At 42.8% G+C, this 21,577-nt stretch overlaps 2 protein-coding genes across 4 annotated transcripts in view; both read right to left on the reverse strand.

Moving 5' to 3' along the window:
* Positions 1–820: 820 nt before the first annotated feature.
* On the reverse strand, positions 821–10,663 carry GRPEL2 (GrpE like 2, mitochondrial). Of its 2 annotated transcripts, XM_037044951.1 has the most exons (5): positions 10,566–10,663; positions 9,067–9,123; positions 8,112–8,265; positions 7,205–7,286; positions 821–3,708 (listed from the first exon to the last, which is right to left on the reverse strand). In XM_037044951.1, exons 1-5 carry the CDS (start codon positions 10,640–10,642, stop codon positions 3,344–3,346), a joined length of 735 nt encoding a protein of 244 aa, XP_036900846.1. In that variant the 5' UTR covers positions 10,643–10,663; the 3' UTR covers positions 821–3,343. The 2 variants fall into 2 exon arrangements, with proteins under 2 accessions (XP_036900846.1, XP_036900848.1); XM_037044953.1 differs by lacking the exon at positions 9,067–9,123.
* A 2,897-nt stretch (positions 10,664–13,560) lies between these two features.
* The window catches only part of AFAP1L1 (actin filament associated protein 1 like 1), a 57,169-nt gene continuing 49,152 nt past the window's right edge, over positions 13,561–21,577 (reverse strand). For both annotated transcript variants that reach the window (XM_037044954.1, XM_037044955.1), the window contains exons 16-19: positions 20,583–20,747; positions 18,932–19,110; positions 16,792–16,920; positions 13,561–14,833 (exon numbers count right to left, since the gene is read on the reverse strand). In XM_037044954.1, coding sequence (XP_036900849.1) covers positions 14,810–14,833; positions 16,792–16,920; positions 18,932–19,110; positions 20,583–20,747 — 497 coding nt within the window. In that variant the 3' untranslated portion in view covers positions 13,561–14,809. The remainder of the gene's footprint in view (positions 14,834–16,791; positions 16,921–18,931; positions 19,111–20,582; positions 20,748–21,577) is intronic.

The raw sequence follows: 21,577 nt of genomic DNA on the forward strand, positions 1-21,577 counted from the left end.
GGCCCTCAGTTTCAGCCCACAGGCTGCTTTGATTTGCTCTTGGTTTGATGGCTAGGTTCCAAGTAAGCATCCAGAGATAGGAAGGCTTGTGTCTAGAAACTGGCAGTGCCACTTCTACTATATTCTATTGGTCAATCACAAAGTTCCAGAAATTTGGAGGCATGTTTTAAAATCTCCACAGTGAAATTAAGAATGTGGGTGAACTCTGAGTGCACAGGAACAAGAAGTTACTTACCAATTAAGACTGAGAATATAGGAGACGATAGATTACAGAACCAGGGTGTGCAGACAAGACTGGAAGAATGAAAATGCGAGGCCACACTTCAGGGAAGGCTGGCCCCAAAGAGGGCCACCAAGGAGGCTGGGTATGTAGAAGCCAGCTGAATAGAGGTAAAGACAAGGCCAGGCAGAGGTTGGGAAGGACACGGCAGAACAAGGTCACGTGTTAGTAATCTGGTGTATAGGATGGTCGGAGGTCCAGCAGTTCCAGTGAAGTGGTTAAAGCAGGTGAGACAATTATAACCAAGAAGCAAGCACAAGAAAATAAGGCAATTTCAGAAAGGATGGCAGAAACAGGAGTCCAGATCTAAGTAACACATAGGAATCAGAAAGAAGCAAGTCACGAGGTACAAAACCAGACAGGACTTCAACAACGGGGGAGGGTGTGCAATGTCTACACTGCATCCATTTGGCTGGATTGCCGCAGAATCTCAAGGTGCCTCAACTGAGCATCAAACAAGGTGGGTCAGCAGTCACTATCATGACCAGGGCATGTCAACACACAACATGAATTATGCAAACAAAGGCACTACGCGAGGACTGCAGTTATTTCAAGTCAGGTTTTATTAAAGTTATTTATTTCTGAATGTTTTATATCATCCTTAGTTTCCCCTATTTCATTTTGCTTTAGTGTTTAAGAACCTTGCTTCACTTATCCTTTGCCATGAAAGCACCAAAGAAGTTCCATGGGTATCAAACCAACTGTCCCCTTCATGGCGGTGAGGGAGACCTGTAAGATTTGTAGGATCCAAGCACTAAAGCACCGAGACCCCCTTCCAGTGAGCTGGAGCCTCCTTCCTTGCCCTCCGTGAGCCAACGTCTTTTCACGTTAGCATCAAAATCAAAACAATTCAAAGCACTGAAACAATTTTCTTGCTCCTTCAGCCTAAAAACATGAATTTGTGTTATGGTAAAACAAAACAAAAAAAACCCAACCAAAACAACCAGAAGCTGGAAGGAAAATAAGCCACTCTGATTAGCTTATTAAGTTTCAATAGTTAAACAGTTTTTAACCAGGATCCCCTTTTCCTAGACTTCAAGGCAGGTATAAAAACGTTGGAAAAACAATGCGTACAATAAAAAGCAATTAAAATAAATATCTGAGGGCCTACTACAATAGGCAATTTACACATTTCATTTAATCCTCACAATATTGTGAGAAAATTATAACCATTTTCCTGATAAGAAAGCAGGCTCAGAACAGTAAATGAGTGGGGCCCAAGGTCACACTATGACTGAACCGGGACTTGGCTGAAGTCCATGCACACAAGCTATGCTCAAGCACGTTACCCCAGCTCCCAAAAGCCCTTCCACTTTTTGAGATTCTTACTGCTATGGCTCCATTTTCTAAATTTACACTTTTAGGTCTGCAAAACTACTGAATAAGAATCCAAAATTATTCTCAATCCACTAGCTAAAACAAGAAGTTAGAAGGAATATCAGAAGATTCTTCAAGTAATCAGAACATTCCATACCTAAAATTACGGTTATTTTAATTCAATGGTAATAACAGCTATTAATCCAAGAACGCATGAGTAATTATAATGGGCTCCTTTTCTCACTGTCACCATCTGTCAGTTTCAAAGGAATGCAGGCAAGTAAAGACAAATTCCCATTGTGACCTCTAACTGCTCATTAAATCTACACCATGCACTCAGTGGAATGCCAAGAGGTTCTGGTTTAAAAGTCTTACTGCCAGTGTTCTGTTTGCATTTTTAAAGCATGTATTTTTTTTTAAGTATCTAAATCTTGTGGAGATTGTAGGGCCCGCTGGGGGATGGCTTATTTATACAAGTCTGTGTAGTGTCCTAGAATTATATATGGTGTTTAATTTTTACCACTCCACTGAAATGGGTCACAGAGTTCCAGTAGAAGTGGATTTATTTTGTGGGTAACTAACTTAAACCTAACCCTGTACAATTAAAACATATTAAAGAAAAGAAATAAACAACCCCCAACCCTATGCAGTCTGGACAGCTGACACTTAACTGTCTGCTGGGGACGCCTTCGCTTGCTCATTCAAGACCTACTGCATCCTCGACTGAAGTGGGTACCTAGTTGTTCCTCATTCAAATTCTCACTGAAATGTAGTCCACTAGTTTTAGAGATTTATTTTTTTGAGTCCAATTCTAAAAACACTGTTTTCATACTTCAGAAGACGGGGGAAGGGTGAAATCAGATCATCATTAAAGCCTCTTCTAGCATTAAAATAGCCGTAGGTAACCTCCTTTCTGAAGTCTGATATATCACCCTTCTCTAACTCATATGTCGAACAAACCTGTTACAAAACACCAGGCATAAGAAGCAGGACTGAAAAATCAAAAACAAACACAGGCTCACTGCTCTAGGTCACACACGAAAGGGGAGTGCTATGCCTGCACTCTCTGTGACAGACAGGGAACTGGGTTGTCTTCTTGGTGTTCCCTGCCTTCCAAGTCTTGCCTGGGTCTTCAGCCCTTGTAAATGGGAATCGGAAAAGACAATGAGTGTGAAGATAGAATCTACCTGGCAGGTGCTATAAGGTCAAAAAAAAAAAAATGGCTAAAAGGAAAATAAAATAAGAATAGGTAAACTCCTGAAAATCCATATGTATAAAAACCAACCCAAATGATCTAAATTCATACAACTATAAAGCTTTACCACCTAAATACCCAAATGTTGCGCTATTCCTTTTCCCTACAAACACCAGGTTCTATACAATTCCTGTTACAGACTATTAGAAGGGAATAATCAGTTGAAAACACATAAACATACATATATTCATTTCCACCTTTTGAAAAGATTTTGGATTGAAAGTCATCAGAGCACTAATTTAAATTATCTTAAACGTATTTTGATAAAGGCCACAGGAACACTTGTCACATTGTTCAAATGCCCAATGGCAAGACTTCTGATGAGACCAAAGAGGTCACCGTAAATCGATACGGTATCTTAGAAATAAAGCCAATATGACTAAATCCAAAATAGACCACATGAAGTAGCTCATGTACAACAAACCTAGTTTAATAAATAAAGGAACACGGGCGGCTGCACTCTGAAGAACATCCAGCTCCTCACCGCCCACTCACAGTCTTCTCTGGGACTCCACCGCCACCTCCACCTGGGCAAGTCTAATGGTGCGGCCGTGAAGCTTGTAGCCATCTTGCCTGACTAATGCCACCGTGCCGGGCTGCACCCCCACACCAGCCGGCACGTGACAGATGAGTTCGTGCTCATGAGGGTCGTATTTGTCACCAATGGGGGTCATTTTCTCCAGGCCGTGCTTGGCAAACACACTTTTCAGCTTTGCTTCTAAAAGTGACAAGCCTCGGAAGATCTTCTCCAGAGTGAGCTTCTGGTCTCCAAGCTCTGTTTCTTCAGAAATGCACTCTGTAGTCTTCTCCAAAATGTCTGCCACCTCCACCAGGTCCTTGCAGAAACTCTGAATTCCTACGGAGGAACCAGGAACTATTATTGTTTGAGAGGAAACCACTCTGCCTTTGGGGGCGAGGTCTGAGGAAGGCCCTGGGAGGGCTAGTGTACTGGGCATACCAGAAGTGGGACGACTGAGTGCCCCACAGGACTCAGGGATCACCATCAGCCCAACCAACAAGCCAGTTCCCCTTGGCGGGCATTGGACTAGGAGGCCTCCTAGGAAACGGGGACAAGGGTAGAACCCGAGAACTGACTGTTTACAATAGGCTCAGGGACCGATCCTTTAAACCATCTTTATGCTTCTTGTCTTTTGGTTGCTATTCACTTTTTTAGCATTGAGTTATGTATGTTTTGAAATTCCTGTCTGTCTCAGACATGTTGAGGCAATAGAGATGTTAGCATTTCATGAGAGGCCATAATAAAAAATTAGCTGACAAGACCAGACTAAGGGGAGTCAAAAGGGTGGTTTATTTTGAGGACTAGCTAAGTAGAAACAGGAAAGTAAGACACATAATGAGTCTCCAACTGCTTGCTATAAAGTTCTACATACTTGCTAGAGACAAGCCCAAACTATTTTACCTTTTTAGAGTCACACGAACTGTTATAAAAGCAAACTCAGTTGTTGAGAAATCTCTTTACTCCCATTACTGCATCTTAATTTTTCCCACAAGAAGGATAAGCAAAGTCACCACAACAGCTGTCCATAGGAACACCAATGCCCTGGTAGGGGATGGTAGAGGCAAAGGACTTTGTTAATCCAGCTGTAATCCAGGTCGAGTTTTAACGCCCTGTGTCCAAACAAGAAGCCACCTCAACTGTATTCAGAGGGAATCAGAATACCACCAAGAGGTAAGCAATAAAAAAGACTACAGAGAGAGGAATGACTGACAGAGACGTAGTAATTTTTCTTTAACTTTGGCAAGATAAGAGATCCATTATAGCTTCTTGAACCAAACAAGTAGATTGGGATTCAAATTAGCCTAATAACAACATACATAATAAACTTTGGGGGGCTGGCAGCATAATAGATGGGCAGGCAAGGAAGATATAAAAAAACTAGGGGAGCCAATTGAAGTAATCTTGCTATGATACAGTCTGAAGGAGAGGAGGCAATGGAGAGGAAATAGTGAAAACAGGAGGGACCCAGGGACCCAGACTTGATGTGATCCAAGCTGTGGAAGACACCTCCCTGACCTCCATCAGGGATAGTAGCCAGAGAATATTAATGGCTCTTCATGAGATCAGCTGTGAAAGACCTTGGCCAAAGGCTTGAAAAGCATGCCCATAAGATTAGTACTTCACCTAAGAGAAAAGAATGTCTTAAAAAGATCAATCAGGAACATGAAAAGTATCCCCTGGTTATTCAAAAGAAGACAGATACTTTCACAGCATTTTGAAAGCTGTAAGCTTCTGGGCTTGACTTGTGTGCTGCTGTGGTACAAAGAGCCCCAGCTTCTCATCAGTAAAGCTGTGTAAATCTGGGTAAACAGAAGAAGCCTAGGTTCTTTTCTACTCTTTGATTCTATTCTAATTACTGTGTTATTTCAAAAGTGGTTGGTTCTGCATCATTTCTTAGTGGAAAAAAAAGACCCTTGGTAAACTGTTAGACAATATGGGTTACTGAGACAAAACCATCCCTGGAAGAACAGACTCGTGCTTGTCCTTTAAAAGCATTCTACTTTTTTCACACTTCCATGCTCACTTCAATTTTCTCAGTATTCCTGGTTACAAGAAATGACCTAAGGAAACAACTTATATAGCATGTTTTGCTGGACACATCTTGCTCTGTAAACAAATTAGATTACTTATTAAATTCTTTTGAGTTTAGTTAACATGTACTTGTTTCTGGGGACCTTGTTAATTCTTGAGGAAACTGATACGAGCTAGTTCCTAACTCAAAACTTGTCTTCTGGTAAGCCAACTCACCCTGCTCCCCTCACACAGGTGGGAAGTCTTTCCCAGTCATCACAAGTGGTTTATTTACTACAAAAACTCTCTGTAGCTCAGCGGTCAGCCAACTTTTTCTGTAAAGGGTCATACAGTAAATACACATGTATTTGTAATCCTCACCTAAAGACATGCTTATTGATTGTAGAGAGAAGGGAAGGAGAGGGAGAGAAACATGAATGTGAGAGAGAAACAACCAGTTGCCTCTTGCACATGCCCTGAGCAGGGACTGAACCTGCAACCTAGGCATGTGCCCTGATCCAGAATTGAACCTGTGACCTTTCAGTTTATGGGATGATGCCCAACCAACTGAGCCACATTGGCCAGGGTTGTATAGTAAATATTTTACGTTTTGTGGGACAAGAGTTAAAATCAAGGATTTTATATAGGTGACTATATAACAAAAAATAAATTTTTATGAGTTTTTAATGATGAAACTCAGGACTTCATGGACTAAGAGGTGGCAGGCTTGGATTGCAGGCTGTAGTCTCGTAGTTGGAAATAAGAGACTAGAATTTGGATGAAATATCAGGAATACAATTTGGGGGTCAGTACTTAGCCGGTAACTGAAGCCTTGAAACATGATGTCCACAGCACAGAAAGAAAAGCGGAAGACAATGCCATAGTACTGGGGCCGGATAGGACGGAAGTGAACCTAGGCACAAGCAGATAAAATCCCGAGGGAAGGAAGCAGTGTGACACAGGGGAAAGAATAATCATTGAGGGGCCAGGACACAACGAGCTCATGTCCACATCTATCACAAAATCACTTTTGTCACCTACCTGTAAAAGAAGACTGGACTAGATAGACCCAAGGGTCCCTTTGAGCACTTTCCTTCTATGTGTAGAGGACGTGTAATGTTACATATTAAATTGTGAGCAAGTCACCACGGATTTGCCCTTTACCCTTGAAGCCCTGTTCCTCAGCTAACACCTTCGGGAACACATTTGGAACAGGATGGGGGGGCATGTGTAGAAAAATTGCCGAAACACTTTGAAATGTGTTCATTTGAATAACCAAAAAGGTTATTCAATGTCATCAATGAAAATTAATGTGATCTGCTTCCATGGGGTCCTTCTGTCTCTGAGTTATTTTTATAGCAGGAAGTAGACGAATACTGAGAATACAAGTAATTCTTGTCCACAGTCATAAAAATTGTCTGGTGGAGATACAATGGATTATTGCGCTATAGATACAGACCAATTTGCTTCTACGAAGCAATTTCAGCAGCCCCGATTGCCAATGTGTCTATTTTCTGAATTCTCCATTGAACACCTTGATTGATGACTCACTTGTTTGTTAATGAGTTAAACACAACTGTTTGTATGAGCACTACAATGGTAAGTGTACATGCTTGAAAAAGAAAATAACCAAGGTTTGGTCAAACTAAAGATAAGCAGTATTTAGTGAATGGTTCACTTGGCCACATTCCCTATGAGCAGCAGAGAAAGCCTATGGGCATAAGGGCAGGGTAGGGGTCAGTTAAGGACTCAGATGCATTTCCACTACATTCAGTTTGCAGAACTGTTAGTAAGGGATCTTGAGTAAGAATCAATCTCTCACCAAATATCTTGGCGTCTTCTACACATCTCTGGGTTCGCCTTCTTATGTTTTCACCATCAGCTACAGCTCTCTGGTATCTCACCTGACCATCAAAAGCAAAGTCAATATAAGAAAACAAATGCTTTTTGGTAGAAAAGAATGGTGTTGCTTATTTCACAAATGGTACCCTCATGACAGGGTTTAAAGGGAGGAAAAAAAAAAAGGAGTTGTAGGAATCCCAGATCAGTTATTCCAAATGCCCAGGTGAAGCAGGAATCTACTCTTTACAGCAGCCCTGAAAGGCGGTCATTTAGCCTGCCAGTTTTCAAGCTCATCTTGAGAAAAAGCCTTCTTTTTCACATTCAGCCAACACTACGACGGTCCAACTTTTGTTCACTGACCTGAACTCTAAAACAACCAAGACTATGTTTTAAAAATGTGGCATCTCTTTGAAGGCAGTTAGTTCAGTCTCTTTAGTCTTTTTCTCTGTCATTCTTACAATCCCTGGTTCCTTTAACTGCTCATAAAACATGCTTTCCAGTTGCTTTACCTTTCCAGTCGGTCTTGTTTGTAATTACTTTAATGTCTATCTTCCTCAAAGTGCGTTTGTCAGCCCAGCACTGGGCACAGAATGCCTAAGGTAGTCTGACCAGCAGAATGTAATGATAAATGACTTCATTCAACAAATGACACTCATTCAACAAATATTGTCAACTACCTGCCATGCACTGTAGTTCCTCTGAAACTACCAAATATCAGATACCTAAGGACTGAAACACAACAGGGAACTGAAAGAGATGACTATCCTTAGTCAGTGATACTTTTTAACTACTATGGATTATTTTGCCCAGTAATCTAGCCAGAGTGGAAGTGGGGGAGTAGAGAGCCAAGGAGGGGAAACAATTTTGATCAGATAAAATCTACTCACTGTTAAATCCTGGACTTCCTTTTCCAGTCTCACAGCTTTTAGCTTTAAGGCTCTTTCTGCAAGAGAGGGCCCCAGCTCATCAGGAGGGTCCTCAGAACCACAGTCCTCCCCAGCAGTGCTCTGGGTGGCAGTGCTGAAAGGATGCGGACTTCCCCTAAAGTGGGAGGGAGGGAGTGTGGAATGAAGAAATGCCGCCATTGACAGCCAAAGTTACAGCCAAGTTCAGAGACCCACAAGTTTCCAGACTGAACTCCAGACAAAATGTTTTTGGTCACAGTAAAAATATGAACAATTATAAAGCGCTTACTAAGCACCAGAGACCGTTTTCAGGATTTTACTTAAACCATCTTTTCATTTCATAACAGTGTGTGGGTAAGTACTATTAGCAGCATCCCTATTTTACAGAGAAAACTGAGGCTCAGAGAAGCTTAAGACTTGTTCAGGATCACATAGCTAGTATTCCATGCAGACAGGATACTGAGCACCAGGAAACAGAAATAGCCAGAAATAGGGACACAAAAATTAGCAAGAAAAAACCAAGTTCTGATACTCAGAACCTGTGGGGCATTTATCAATAGCGGGAATTCAAACCAAAAAGCCATACACCTCTGGTTCAATCCATCATTTTATAGCTGGGGTAAATAAAGCCCTGTAAAGGGACTTTTATCAAACTGAAGTTAGGCCTAGAGTTCTAAACCTTCTCAACTGCAAGCTGTAAGTAAGGCTTTTTTAGAGAGGAGAACCTGTGCTGAATAAGACAAAATTCTGAGATGCTAATTTACCTATATGTAAAATCAACTCAAATTAAATATGCATAAAACACTATGTTATGGACTGAATTATAAACAGATGAATCTTTGTATTCCATTATGCTTATAATCTACAATTTTATACAGCTAAAATGTTTGACATTTCATTTAGTTTACATAGGAGAAAATTTAGAGCAGGGACTAACTTGTAGATCTTGGATTGGAGCAGTTCTGCCCCTCCTTCAATGAAGTTTCCAATATACCTGCTGGATAATTTGATGTTAAGTAAAATCATCAAGAAAAGTGGTCTGTGAGTACAAAAGCTCTTTTAAAAAGTTTATTTATATAAACTAGCATATATTGAAGAGTGCTCACTAAGGTGACACTGAGGGAAGAGAGAACAGCCGGCCTAAGGTGTACCGGTGTACCCAGCACAACTTTTCTTCCCAGACTTTCCAGGCCAGTCCCGTGATCTGGTTGCGACCTGACACCTAATTGTGATCCGGTGTCAGATTACACATATGAGATGCCTTCTTCCTCATAAACTACTAACGAGCCTCATTTATTCAAAGTAATAGAAAATAGGTCACAATATCCTCAGGACCAATTTAAAGGGAAAATGGCCAGAACACAAGTCATGAAAGAGAGTGTAGCTGTGGCAGATCCTATCACAGGTTCTACTACTTCTGGAGTGCGGGTTAATTTTATCAGAAGAAGCCATTTTTCTTCTGGTTAGTTCCCAACCTTACAAACTTAAAGACTTTAAACAATTAATCCCCCCCCCCCCCCCGGAAACTCAACCTCTCACCCAGGTGTTAGGATGGGGTGCCAGCTAGGTTAGATGTGTTAGGCCAAAAAGGTGACATAGTTATGCATATAGTAATTCTCGGAATCCCCCGCGGATTTATTTACATTTCAGACGCCCTACTTTATCCATCCGCTGCCTGCTCAGCCCTATTTTATTCTTTCCGAGAAAGTAGTAGTCAATAGGGAATATTGCCGGAAAATAATCAACATTGTTTACTAATTAAAAGCGCCGACTCTGGAGCCCTGACTGGTTTCCAGCCTGGGTTCCACCATTCCCCAGAGGGGAATAACGCTGAGTAACGTTATCGCGGAAAGTTACTCAATTTTCCAAACCTCAGTTTCCTCCGTTAAACAGGGTCTAATAAAAATAATTACCCATAGTTCTGCAATTGGCATGAGTAATCAATAAAAAGTACTGCAGCCCATTGATTTAAAAAGTTACTGGAACTTCACAGACTCCCAGAGCAAGTGCAAGGGCCTCATGGGGAAAGGCCAAATCCAACGCTCTCCTTTCCCGACACGTTAAGTGATGCCCGGGTAATGAGGAGGGACTGGCATAAGGTCACACAGGAGTCAGGGGAGAATACCCCAATTTACCTGCAGACACCACGGCGGCGAAGAAGGGGCCGGGAGAGATACCTCCCCAATTCAATCTACGCTCAGGGATGAAAAGATTTCCCACCTCCGAGAACGTGACCTTAGATCTTCCCACCGTCTCCTCCGGCCAAAGAAGCGCGGTTGTGGGGTTTAGTCTGCACCTCTGTATAATGCGTCTGTGAGCGCCCGATAGGAGCGGCCGAGAGGCTTGATGGGTCCTCTCGCCCGCAACCGGCCCTCCGGTTCGCTCACCCCATATTGTCCTCACTTCCCTGACCCAGGGCTTGCCTCGCTTGCTTACCTGCCTTCGGACGCGGCACTGCAGGCCAAAAGGTGCTGCACCCGCCGCCGCACCGGCCACAAGGACCGCGCGGCCATATTTCCGCTCTAGGCCAACGGAGGAAGTAACGAGACACTCTCGCTCAAAAAAAACCTCGCTTCCCGGCAGCCCTCGCGGGCGAATCCCTCCCAGGGATGCCGGCCTCTAACATTCATTTCCGGTGCGCGGTGCTGTTTCATTTCCCACCCCCTGCAACACTTCCTGTCTTCAAGTGTGTTTCGCGCGTAGTACTTGTTATTGTCACAACGATGTGAGTTCAGTGCTAGCTGTGGAGTCTGCGGCGAACAAAGGGACCCCAGCTGTGCTCTTTTGAAGCTTATGTGAAATTATAAACAACAAACAAATGCAAATGCCATATAAAGTCAAAATAGGACCAAGGTTTAAAGGTGAGGGGCGTGGTGCTGCGGATCCCTAGGACACAATATGGCCGAACATGCAGAGTTTTCCTAATGGAAATAATATTTGAACTGAAAGCTGAAGAATGAGTAGATGAAGCAGCAGGAAAGCAGTTCAGGTAGAAGTAAGCAGCTTCTGCGAAGACCCAGCAAAGAGGGAAGAGTACTGCGAGTAAGGGACTGAAATATTTGAGGAAAGGGAGAGACAACAAAAGATGTATGGTTGGGCATGGCCATACGGTCACCTCAGGGATTTTAAAAAATAGGAGCCTGATACCCCTTCTTCCTCCATCACTCTTCCCCGCTTTTTCCTCTCCAATTTTCTCATTTCCTCTCACTAGAATGTGAGTTCCATTAGGGTAGAGAATTTTTTTGTGTGTTCATTTTCAACAATCAGTCCGCTGATGTAGATCACCATTTTTTCTGAATGCACTTGAGTCCTATTCTGAATGCAATGGGAGCATGCTACGAAGTCTTTACAGGTTTAAAGTAGCCATTTGCTGTAGGGAGGAGATCACAGGATGTGAGGCTGTGAGAATGTAGGGAAACAGCTGTTAGGAACAGCAAGGGTGCTGGATCACCTCAACAGAGACCTTTATAAACACCTTAACTAAAGCAGCTACTATTTTAGGTGTGTCCAGCACATTTTTGTTTCCATATTAGTAATTTATTTGCTTTGTTTTCTTTTTTGCTTGTTCTCCCAGTTAGAGTGTGAGCTTCATGAGGGTATTTGTCTCATTCACATCTGGTACAGTAAGTAGGTGCTCCGTAAATATTTGTGGAATGAATTAATGAAGATGAGTGCAGATAGGAAGAAATGGTTGTATTTTAGAGAGATTTAGTATGGAAAGCTGCCCAGTTGTGAGGATGAACTAATGATTGGGATTGAGGGCATTTGGAGTTTCCAGACTAGTTACTGGATGGTCCCTAAAGTTAAAAAAAAAAAATGAAGGGATGGGAGTTGTGCTTTTATCATTCTGTGTGCATTTGCCATGACATTTACTTGTATTGTAGCTATTTGGGCCAGATTTTCTCCCTGCTTGTCTGTGAGCTCCATGAGGACAGAGCTGTAGTGTTTTGCATATTTATATTCTATCCAAGGCCCCACTCAGATATGTTGAAGCCAACACCTTATGTTTCCTTTTGGCCTTAGGAAAAGAGCACCATGACTTAAGGAGGGATTATAAGTCCCTTTTACATGTAAGAAAATTACTCTCAGAGAGGTTGGTGAACCTGCTCAAGGTACCTCACAGAGGATTAGTGACACTAGAAATCTGATAGTCCAAATATCTGGTAGTGTAGGGAAGGATAGTTTCAAGTTCACCTCAGATCTGTGAGCCTATACTTTGAAAAACAACCAAACAAAGCATTTTACAATCAGGAGCTGGCATCTATGCTTTAGCCATTTTCTTTAAGATTCTCTTAGTTGTCCAACTTATAATGTATTGCATATATGCATCCATTCATTCATCCATTTATTAAGTGCCAGTGTGCTTCAGTGTGCTTCTGAATGCAAGGGGAGGGGGGAAGCAGATGAAATGGGGCCTTGGAACTGAGAGGAAGGCCTCTAGGGTCAGACCTTGTGTTCACATACTGGCTCCCAGTTACCTAACCTCTGGGTTTCCATTTCCTGTACTGTGAAAACTGGGATAACAGTACCTATCTCACAGGATTTTAGTGAAGACTAAAGGGATAATGCCTAGAAAAGTCACTAGCACCAGGACTGCCTACATAAGTTAAAGGGCAAAAGGAATATGTGGAGCCCCTTGTTCTAAGTGTATTAAGAGTACAGCAGCAGAGCAATCAACCAAGCACAGAGTCCTGGCTAAGTGTGACTGCACAGGCTGCATGCTTGTGAAGCAGGCTCTGGCTGACATAGTGCCTGATGCATGGTGAATGTTCAATAAATGTTAATTATTAATTTCCTGGGGTCCCACTTCTCAAGAAGTCTAAGATCTATTGGTGGAAAAAGATACTTAGCTTCAAAATAACTGCATGGGAGACAATGAGGGCACAACTGGGTTGTCAGGTGACATTCCAGATCCACGTTTTTAAAAAGCATATTGACAATACAGATCATGTGAGTGCCTTTGTCACTGAAGATACTCAGGTGAAATCTGGATGAAAACTCAGTTTTAGATTGCTTGCCTTACAGTTTTTGCTGGTTGTAATTACCATGCAAAAGTCATTTCTTCTTCAGTGGAAAGGACACAGGATTTTGAGCCAGACATTTTTTATCCAGTTAATAGTGAGAACCACTAATGACTGGGCATTTAATATTTCTCAGACACTGTGCAATATGCTTCCCATGTATTATCATCTCATTGAATTCCCCCAACAGTCTTGGGAGGAGAGTACTGTTGTTAACCTGATTTCATAGGTAAGGAAGACAAGACAAGAATCAGAGAGGTCAAGTAACATTCTCAAAGTTACAACTATTAAGTGGTAGAGGCAGGGCTCAAACCCAGCCCTGTCCGGACCTGGGCCCTATAAGCCCTAAGCCTTATGCTCTGCCACTGACCAGATGGGTACTTGGGGCCAGGTTATTTTTCTTGCTCTGGTCTCCAGCAACCTCAGAGGATGGAAAAGTTTAGATGAGGCTCAAGTATGTAAAGCCTTAGGCAGGGTGAAGTATGTGAAGCCTCTAGGAAAGTGTCCAGAAGTTATGGTATTTCCCTTCTCTCTCATTGAGCTAACCTCTGAGTGCACACAGCTAAATATTTTTTTCTTTGTTGGAGGGAAATGTGTTAAAGACTTACAAAGTGCCAACAGTGTTGAGTAAGTGATGAGAGGCACCGCAAGGAGACTGCCCAGGACTTGAAGTCCTTGTTCCTCTATAAAAGTATCAAGTGTTTTAAAAGGCACTCATGTAGCAGAAATGAGCCACTTTCCTCTTGGTTCTCCCTGATAGTTTTTCCTGGGAGCAGATAAGGAGGAGCAGACACTTGGGCCTCTGAGTGAAAGATAAGGATAAACAGGTAAAGAGTCACATTTCTAATCATAACTCCTACAGCCAGAGAGTTATGATGAAATAGATAAAGGATTTAAATGACAGCAAATGACCCCACACTACAAAGTTTGCAACATCTTGTGGACATTAAAAATCCACGCTCCTGTCACGGAGTATCACTTAAGATATGTCAGTTACTGAACCTAGCCTTACCTACTGCCTACTCAGATCTCTGATAAGAAAACAGTTCAAATCTGGAGTTCTGGTAGTTGCACCTGTCTAAAGCAGTTGTAGAATGACTGTAGAATTTGCATGTTTTGTGTAGCTTTTGTTCACCTTTATGCAGACGGGATAGTTCTATTAATTTTTCAGCCTATTGATGTTGCTCATAGGCTGTCAGTAATGACAACACAAATCCAACTGACGCAAGTGTGATTGGATGATCAAGTCTTTTCTCTGTATTGCACCACTGATGCTTCAACACTGCCTTCCTTTGCCCTAAGGACTGGAAATGGGATGCTGAGCATAGGATGGAATGGCTTATTCACGTGTGCTTTCATTTTCAGAAGGGAAGGCAAAGACATTTAACAAAACTTTTACAACTGTGCAGATTCTGTCTTCCTCCACCCCCATTTTCCACCCTCTGTAAAGTTATATAGAGATGCCCTTCATTTCCCTCTTTCCTTCTATTTCTTCCCTCCTATACCCCCTATAATCATGCAGACAATAAAGGCCGGTCTTTTGGGTGCCCTGGGGAGTGGGGGCTACTTTCGATCTTCTGATATCGCCTTGTGAGAAAAGCATTTCCGCCTCAGTTGGGCAAGCTCATATTTCCTTTGGATAACACTCTCATCCTCTTTCTAGGTCTTCTTCATTTCCCATTCCTGAGGTACAGAAAGACAAGACAAAGCAGTTTGTTGAATAGTCTAGCATGACTTGTAGGATAAAAACATTTCATTGCACCTAGTTGTATAAAGATCTCCACTGGCCATATTAGAGAGCCATAGGTCCCAGTCCTACTCTTTCTTTGGCTGTGGGTAAGTCATTTCTCCACACTGGGTCTTATTTCTGAGGGGGGCTCAAATATCACAAAGCATCTTTCGCAGACAAGAAAATAGGCTCAGAATGAAGAGTGGAGTGGGGCCTGCCTCTGGCTCCAGTGCTGTTCCACAGGACCCTGCTGGGGGGTGGGGGTAGGAGGCTGATGGGGGAGGAGCCAAAGCAGGTTATTAAGGAACAGTGAGGGCAGGCCTCTCACAGGGCTCCATTCCTCCTCTAGGGCCTGTCTAGGAGTTCATCTGAGGGGATATTAAAATCATGACTAACAGTGGATGGCTGTTTACCTATGTATGACGCATGGAGTTTCTAGTCAGCCCTGGAGGTGATGGTGTAAGCCAGAGTACAATGTGGTAGTTAGAAAATTGTTGGTGGGAGGATTCTCCAATCCTAACCTACTCCTCTCGCAGTCTTTGCCACCCAAACCGCAGTTGCTCAGGACAGTGACCTAAAAGTCATCCTTGATTCCTTTCTTTTCCACACCCTCCACATCCATATCAGCAAATCCTTTGGCTCTGCCTCCAAAGTCAGCCACTTCATATTAACGCCACTGAACCTTTCTCATCTGTTTCTAACTGGCCTCTCTCATCCCCTCATCCATTCTCAATATAGTAGCCAGAATGGTTTTTTAAAAATGTAATTCATATCCAAAAATTCCTTGCTCAAAATTTGCCAGTGACTTCCCATTACGCTAAAGCGAAATCCAAAGCTCTCCCAGCGGCCTACAAGAATCAAGGATCATGGTTATACAAAAACATTTAGTGAGCCAGGTTTGTATGACCTATAAGCTGAGAATGGTTTTCACATTTCTGAATGTTAAAAATAATCATTTCTAATGATGTGAAAATTATATGAGAGTCAAATCTTTGTGTCCATAAATAAGGTTTATTGGGCCACCGCCACATTCATTTTTCAGTTACACATTATCTGTAGCTGCTTTCCTGCTACAATAGCAGGTGAGTGGTCAGGCGACAGAGACCGTGTGGTCCACAGAGCCTCTGATATCTACTGTCTGGTCTTTCTTCACATCACAAATTTGCTGACGTCTGGTTTAGGTGGTCTGGTTTTTGGCTGGTTACTTTAATGCTCGGGTATTTGTTTTTCAGGTCCTTGCTTTCTTGTCTGCAATTCTGAAATCCAGTAAGACCAGAGATAACAATTTTTCTTAAGTGTTTTGGTACAAACTCATGTGGTGGCAAAACTTGTTTATAATCTCTTGATTCCATATGATTGAATATTCATGTATCTTGTTATAGAATTATTAACATATTTGCTTACAGGGTACCTCCTGAGAACTTGTTGGGATTTTTCATCACATATAGTACATGCACCATATTATCTTTCTAAAATCCAAAAATGTTTTGAAATAAGCTGGCCCCAAGAGTTTCAGAGATAGGACTGTGGACCAGTCTCATGGAGTAAGCCCTGAACTTGGAATTGGAAGAAGTGGATCTGCAAGGCAACTCTCACAATGGTGCTCTGTGTGACCCTTTAGTCCCTGATCCTCAGTTTTCTTACCTATGGAACACTCCTTTCCTGTCTCAAAACACACTGTAGGCTCAGAGACCACAGCTTGTTAGAACTATGTGTTAGGAAAAAGTTAAAAAGGTTCTTAATGAGATTTGAGGGTCTTTTCTTCTGAGCAAAGCTCAGGAATTTTGTTGTATTTGTGTATTGGCAATTCTTTGCCTTTCTCATTAGCTGACTGTTTTTGTTTCTTGGTGAGTTCCCATAGAAAGGAGGCTGGCCGATCCCTGAATTTTGATTAGCTGAGCTATGGCTGTACCTTGGCCTTTTGCAGCACCCGTCCTTGGTTGGAGGCTACAATTGATGGGCTTCTTTTCCTCAGCTCAGAAACACAGTTGACAGGGAGAGGTTGCTCTGGGGCATTATTCTGGGATTTATTTGTAGTTTCCTGTAGATAAGAAATAATCACATAGGTGAAATCTAATGCTGGCTATCTACACCCAGCCTGCCCTCAAAAGAATGCAAATAGAAGGCTCTATCCAAACATACCAGCATCAAACAGGGTGAGGGGAGGAAGACACTGGAGGACCTTGGAATGACAGCTACAATTTCTGAACCCTCACTATGTACTAGGCATTGGGACCTGGGAGGATTAGCTTATTTAGCCTTTTCAAGCCTATGAAGTAGGTACTATTAGTTGTCTTATTTTACAGATAAGAAGAATGGGAAAGTCAAAGCACTGCTCAAGGTCACATGGCTGGTGAGTGGGAGAGCTGGGATTTCTAACTCACTGTCCTATCTCTCATTCTCTTCCCCTTCCCATTTTCTATACCGCCCTGACCCCTTAAAATTTCCAGATGATAGCCCTTAATACCTTACTGTATGTCATTCCTGAAATGAGACATATTCATAGCTTAGCCTGCAGGGAATTTAGAGCGGACTTTTCTTTATGTTCAAAGGCATGGAAAGGATTAAAAGTGGAGGGAAAGTCTTCTAGAATGTGAACATCAGGGCATACAGGTGGAAGGAAGCAGCTGGGATGAATGAACCACTTCTGGCTTGTCCACCAGCCCTCTGTGACTCTGTATAGTTGTTTGGTCCATGGCCCTTAATCTCTTCATGTTTCAATGGGGTTAGAAATGCCCCATGGAGTGGAGTGTAGGATGTAAGAAAGAGCCCTAGCTTCCCAGTTATAAGGTATAGTCTGACCAGGCAGCTGTGACCTTAAACAACAATGAGATTAAATGGCAGTGCACACTTATCAGACAAATTACTTCACTTCTCCGAGCCTTAATTTCCTTGTTTAAAAGTAAGTATAACATTTACTCATTTGACAAACATTTATTACATTTCTACTATTTTTCAAACTATTTAAAGGGCTAGGGCTATAATGATAAAAAATATAGTCCAATTCTTAATAAAAAATACTATCTAGTTGAAGAGACAGACACTGGACAAGTAAGGATAGAAATCTCTCTCTCTCTCTCTCTCTCTCTCTATCTATCTATACACACACTATTTGTGGTTAAGTGCTATGAGGAAGAATAACAGATAAGATGGAAATGTTGGTAATTTAGACCAGTGGTTCCCAAAGAGGGGGCCAATTTTTGCCTTCCCAAGGACATTTGGTTATTTTTGGAGACATTTTTGGTTGTCATAACTGGGAATGTGGCACTGTTGGCATCTAGGGGTTAGTGGCTGGGGATGCTGCTAAACATCCTACAATGTACACTGTAGTCCCCTATAAATAGAATTATCATTCCTAAATGTCAATAGTGCTGTGGATGAGACACTGGGACATGAACTTGGGTCAGCAGAGTTCTCCCTGAGGAAGCCTTATTCAAGGTAAGAGTATCTGCCTTGCAGTGTTGCTGGGAAAGTTAGATAAAGGGTGCAAAGCCCTGAGAACATGGCCTGGTACACTGGGGATCCCAGAGGAGGGCATGTGCAAGGTGGCTTACACAGGCTCTGGAGTCTGACTTCCTGGGTTTGGGATCCTGTCTCCCACTTAGCTGGTGACCTTGAACATTTCACACCTCTGAACCTCAGTTCCCTAGTCTGTCAAATGGGGTGAATGCACATAGTGCTTATTTCATAGGACTGCTGTGAAGACTATGTGAGATCATACTGGCTAAGATACTGTACTGGGCTGTGGTAATTGATCACCATGAGTCTGTTATCTTATTCAACCTATAGTAGTTATCAGTATCAGTGAGGCTGCTTCTGAGACTGCATTCAGGATACAAAGTCAACTGGTGATGTGTCAGTGGAAAGAACATAGGCTAGAGAACTTGCTGCAAGAGTCTTCTTCCTAGGTCTGCCACCAAGAGCATGTCCCTTAGGGTCTGTTTTGTCACCTGTAAGTGAGCATAACTCCTAGCTGCTAAGAACGATCAAGAAGAGTGGCATGTGAGGGCATGAAGGAGCGTCTGCCCTGGTGCAGCAGGGGGTGGACTCACTCCGCTCTTGTTCTTGCTGCTCACGGAGAGTCCCAGGGCTGGCCCGCCTGCCAGAGACTGCTGTAAGCGCTCCTTCACAGCCACCAGCCTCAGTTCCAGGTCGATCCGGTGCTCCTCCTTCGCCCGACACTGAGCTTCCAGGGTGGCCACGGCCTCCTCCAGAACCTTTATCTTTGCTCCTGTGTCCAAAGACATTGATGAAAAATAGCTGAGCCTGGCCTGAAGCATCCAGCAGTTTGGCAGGGCCTTGGCCCCTACTCTGACCACTGTCCCCCACCCCCAGGCCAGAGGGCCTTTCCTATCCTCAGTCCTGATTAAGAGATGGACTTTGGGCCTAGGGTTTTACTTTCTCAATACCCATATTCCCATCTTCTGGATACAGAACCCCGATTTTCCACTGGGAAATTACCTCTCCTCTCTCATTTGTTATAATTTGGATGGGGCTGACCTCACTGCTAGTTCAAGGGGTTGGCGCATAAGTCCTGGGCCATAATCATATCTCATTCTCTGGTCACAGTGATGGGTTTAGGGATCAAAGGCGGTCAGAGTGAATCCTGAAGTGTTTGTGCGGGCCGCAGGAAAGAGAAGTTCTGTCTCCTTCGGCGGCTGCGAGGATTAGGTGAGGGCTGGAGCTGCACAGCCATTTGCACCATGAGGGGCAGAGTATGAAACCAGTGTAGAGGGAGGTAGAAGGAAGAGTTAGAGAAATAGGCTTTCCGGTGATATCATTTAAGTCCCTGGACCTCATTAGACCCGATGGTCCAATTTTTCAGTTGCAGTTTTCTTCTTTTAATTTCTAAACCAGGTTAACTTTGGTTTCTGCTGCTTGTAACCAAGAGTCATAACATTGACCAAGGGTTCCTCTAACTAAACACACCTGTATTAGAACATTTCTTTTGCCAAAGAACTATGTTGGGCCTTACCAGGTTTAAAACTTAACTCCATGGTTTGCTCTGAGACAACCACTAGGGGTGTTTCTGGTAGTGATGGGTTCTTTTCATTCATGTAATTGTCCATTCAGTAAACACTTATTGAGAACTTGCTATGTGCCAGGCACTGTCCACCCTTCCAAGCATCTGGACCAACATCTCACACATTACTGAAAGTGAGCTGAAAAGTAGCTATAGAAAGAATTAAGAGGAAACAGCAGAAATTGGGATTCAGAGGAGCCCAGAGCAGGCAGTGCCTATGGAGATCACAGCCCTGGATTTTGGAAGAAGATCCTGGCAAATTGTCACTGTTCATAGTTCCCAGCACCTGGACCAGTGTTTCATACAGTCAGGTGCTCAGCACCTGTGAATGAATGAGTTAATGTGAGGTTCAAAATGGTCTTTTATTTCTTTGATTCTAGGGCACACTCTGTTTTTCACATTTTAACATTTCTAAAATTAGATTCTACCTCACCACATTAAATGTACACATTTTTGTGGTGTGTTTTCACCCCTTTACCCCAAAGCAGTTATTTAATAGATGGCACTTCTGTTAGTCAGGAGGGGCGACGATGATGATGGTGATGGTGGTGCTAGTGGTGGTGACAACTGAGGAAAGGAAGAAGCTCATCTGTCCTGGGTTAGACCCCAGGTGATCCGTGCTAAGGAAGTGTGGAGGCGGAGCCTCCCAAGAGCCCTCAGGGCCATACCCATGCAGGTACCTGGGCTGTTTCGGAGGGCATCTTTCAGCTCCCTCTTTTCCTGCCGCAGTGCCATCAGCTCTGTCCGGATCATCTCTTTCTCTTTCTCCAGCTTCTCTTTTTCTACCAGGTACCTCCGGGCATCCTCCTCAGCTCGGTTCTTACCGTACTTATATTGATTGGCACCTGAGGAGATGTGAGGAAAAGGCTCTCAGTTCTGACCTCTGATAAGGGTGCTTGGGCAGTGTTAGCTTCTCTCTCAGCCTTAACATCTCCATCTACACAATGGGAATGTTTAGATCTAATCCCTTACATATATTTAGTGTGGCTCCTCTGAGGAAACAAGGAACAAAAGGGAAGTAGTAGAGCACAGTGATGAGGAGAAGGGCTTCAGAATTAGACAGACAGAGGTTGTGTCCTCCTTTGCCCTTTACTAGTCATGTGACACCAGGCAAAAGTGAATGGTGGTGTTTTCGTGTCTTCCCCCTTGGCCCTAGTTTCCTCATTTGTAAATGTGGATATTGATCACATTTACTTCTTAGCGTTGTGGGAGGTTTTAAATGAGATAATTCATGAGAAGTACTTGGTGTAATACCTGGAAAATAGTAAGTGCTTAGTAAAGGTTAGATGATGATGATGATGATGATGATGATAATAATAACGTAAAACAAATTTTGTGATGTGTAACACACCTTGGTTTTAAAAGGGTATGTTTTGAAGTTAACTCTCAGGTATGCACAAGACAGAGAGACAGGAATATATAACTCAAATCTGTAGAGAATTGAGACTTTGGGCTAAAGTCAGGCATTGCCCATTTTTTAAAGGTTTATTTTTGTTTACTGATTTTTGAGGGAGGAGAGAGAAAGAAAGAGAGAGAAAGAAACATCAATTTGTGGTTCTACTTATTTATGTATTCATTGGTTGATTCTTTTCTTTTCTTCTTCTTCTCTTTTTTTTTGTTGGTTGATTCTTACATGTGCCCTGACCAGGGATCGCACCTGCAACTTCGGTGAATC

Source organism: Sturnira hondurensis, unplaced genomic scaffold, assembly GCF_014824575.4.
Source record: "Sturnira hondurensis isolate 20B ecotype Veracruz unplaced genomic scaffold, ASM1482457v3 Scaffold0004152, whole genome shotgun sequence".
Lineage (NCBI taxonomy): Eukaryota > Metazoa > Chordata > Mammalia > Chiroptera > Phyllostomidae > Sturnira > Sturnira hondurensis.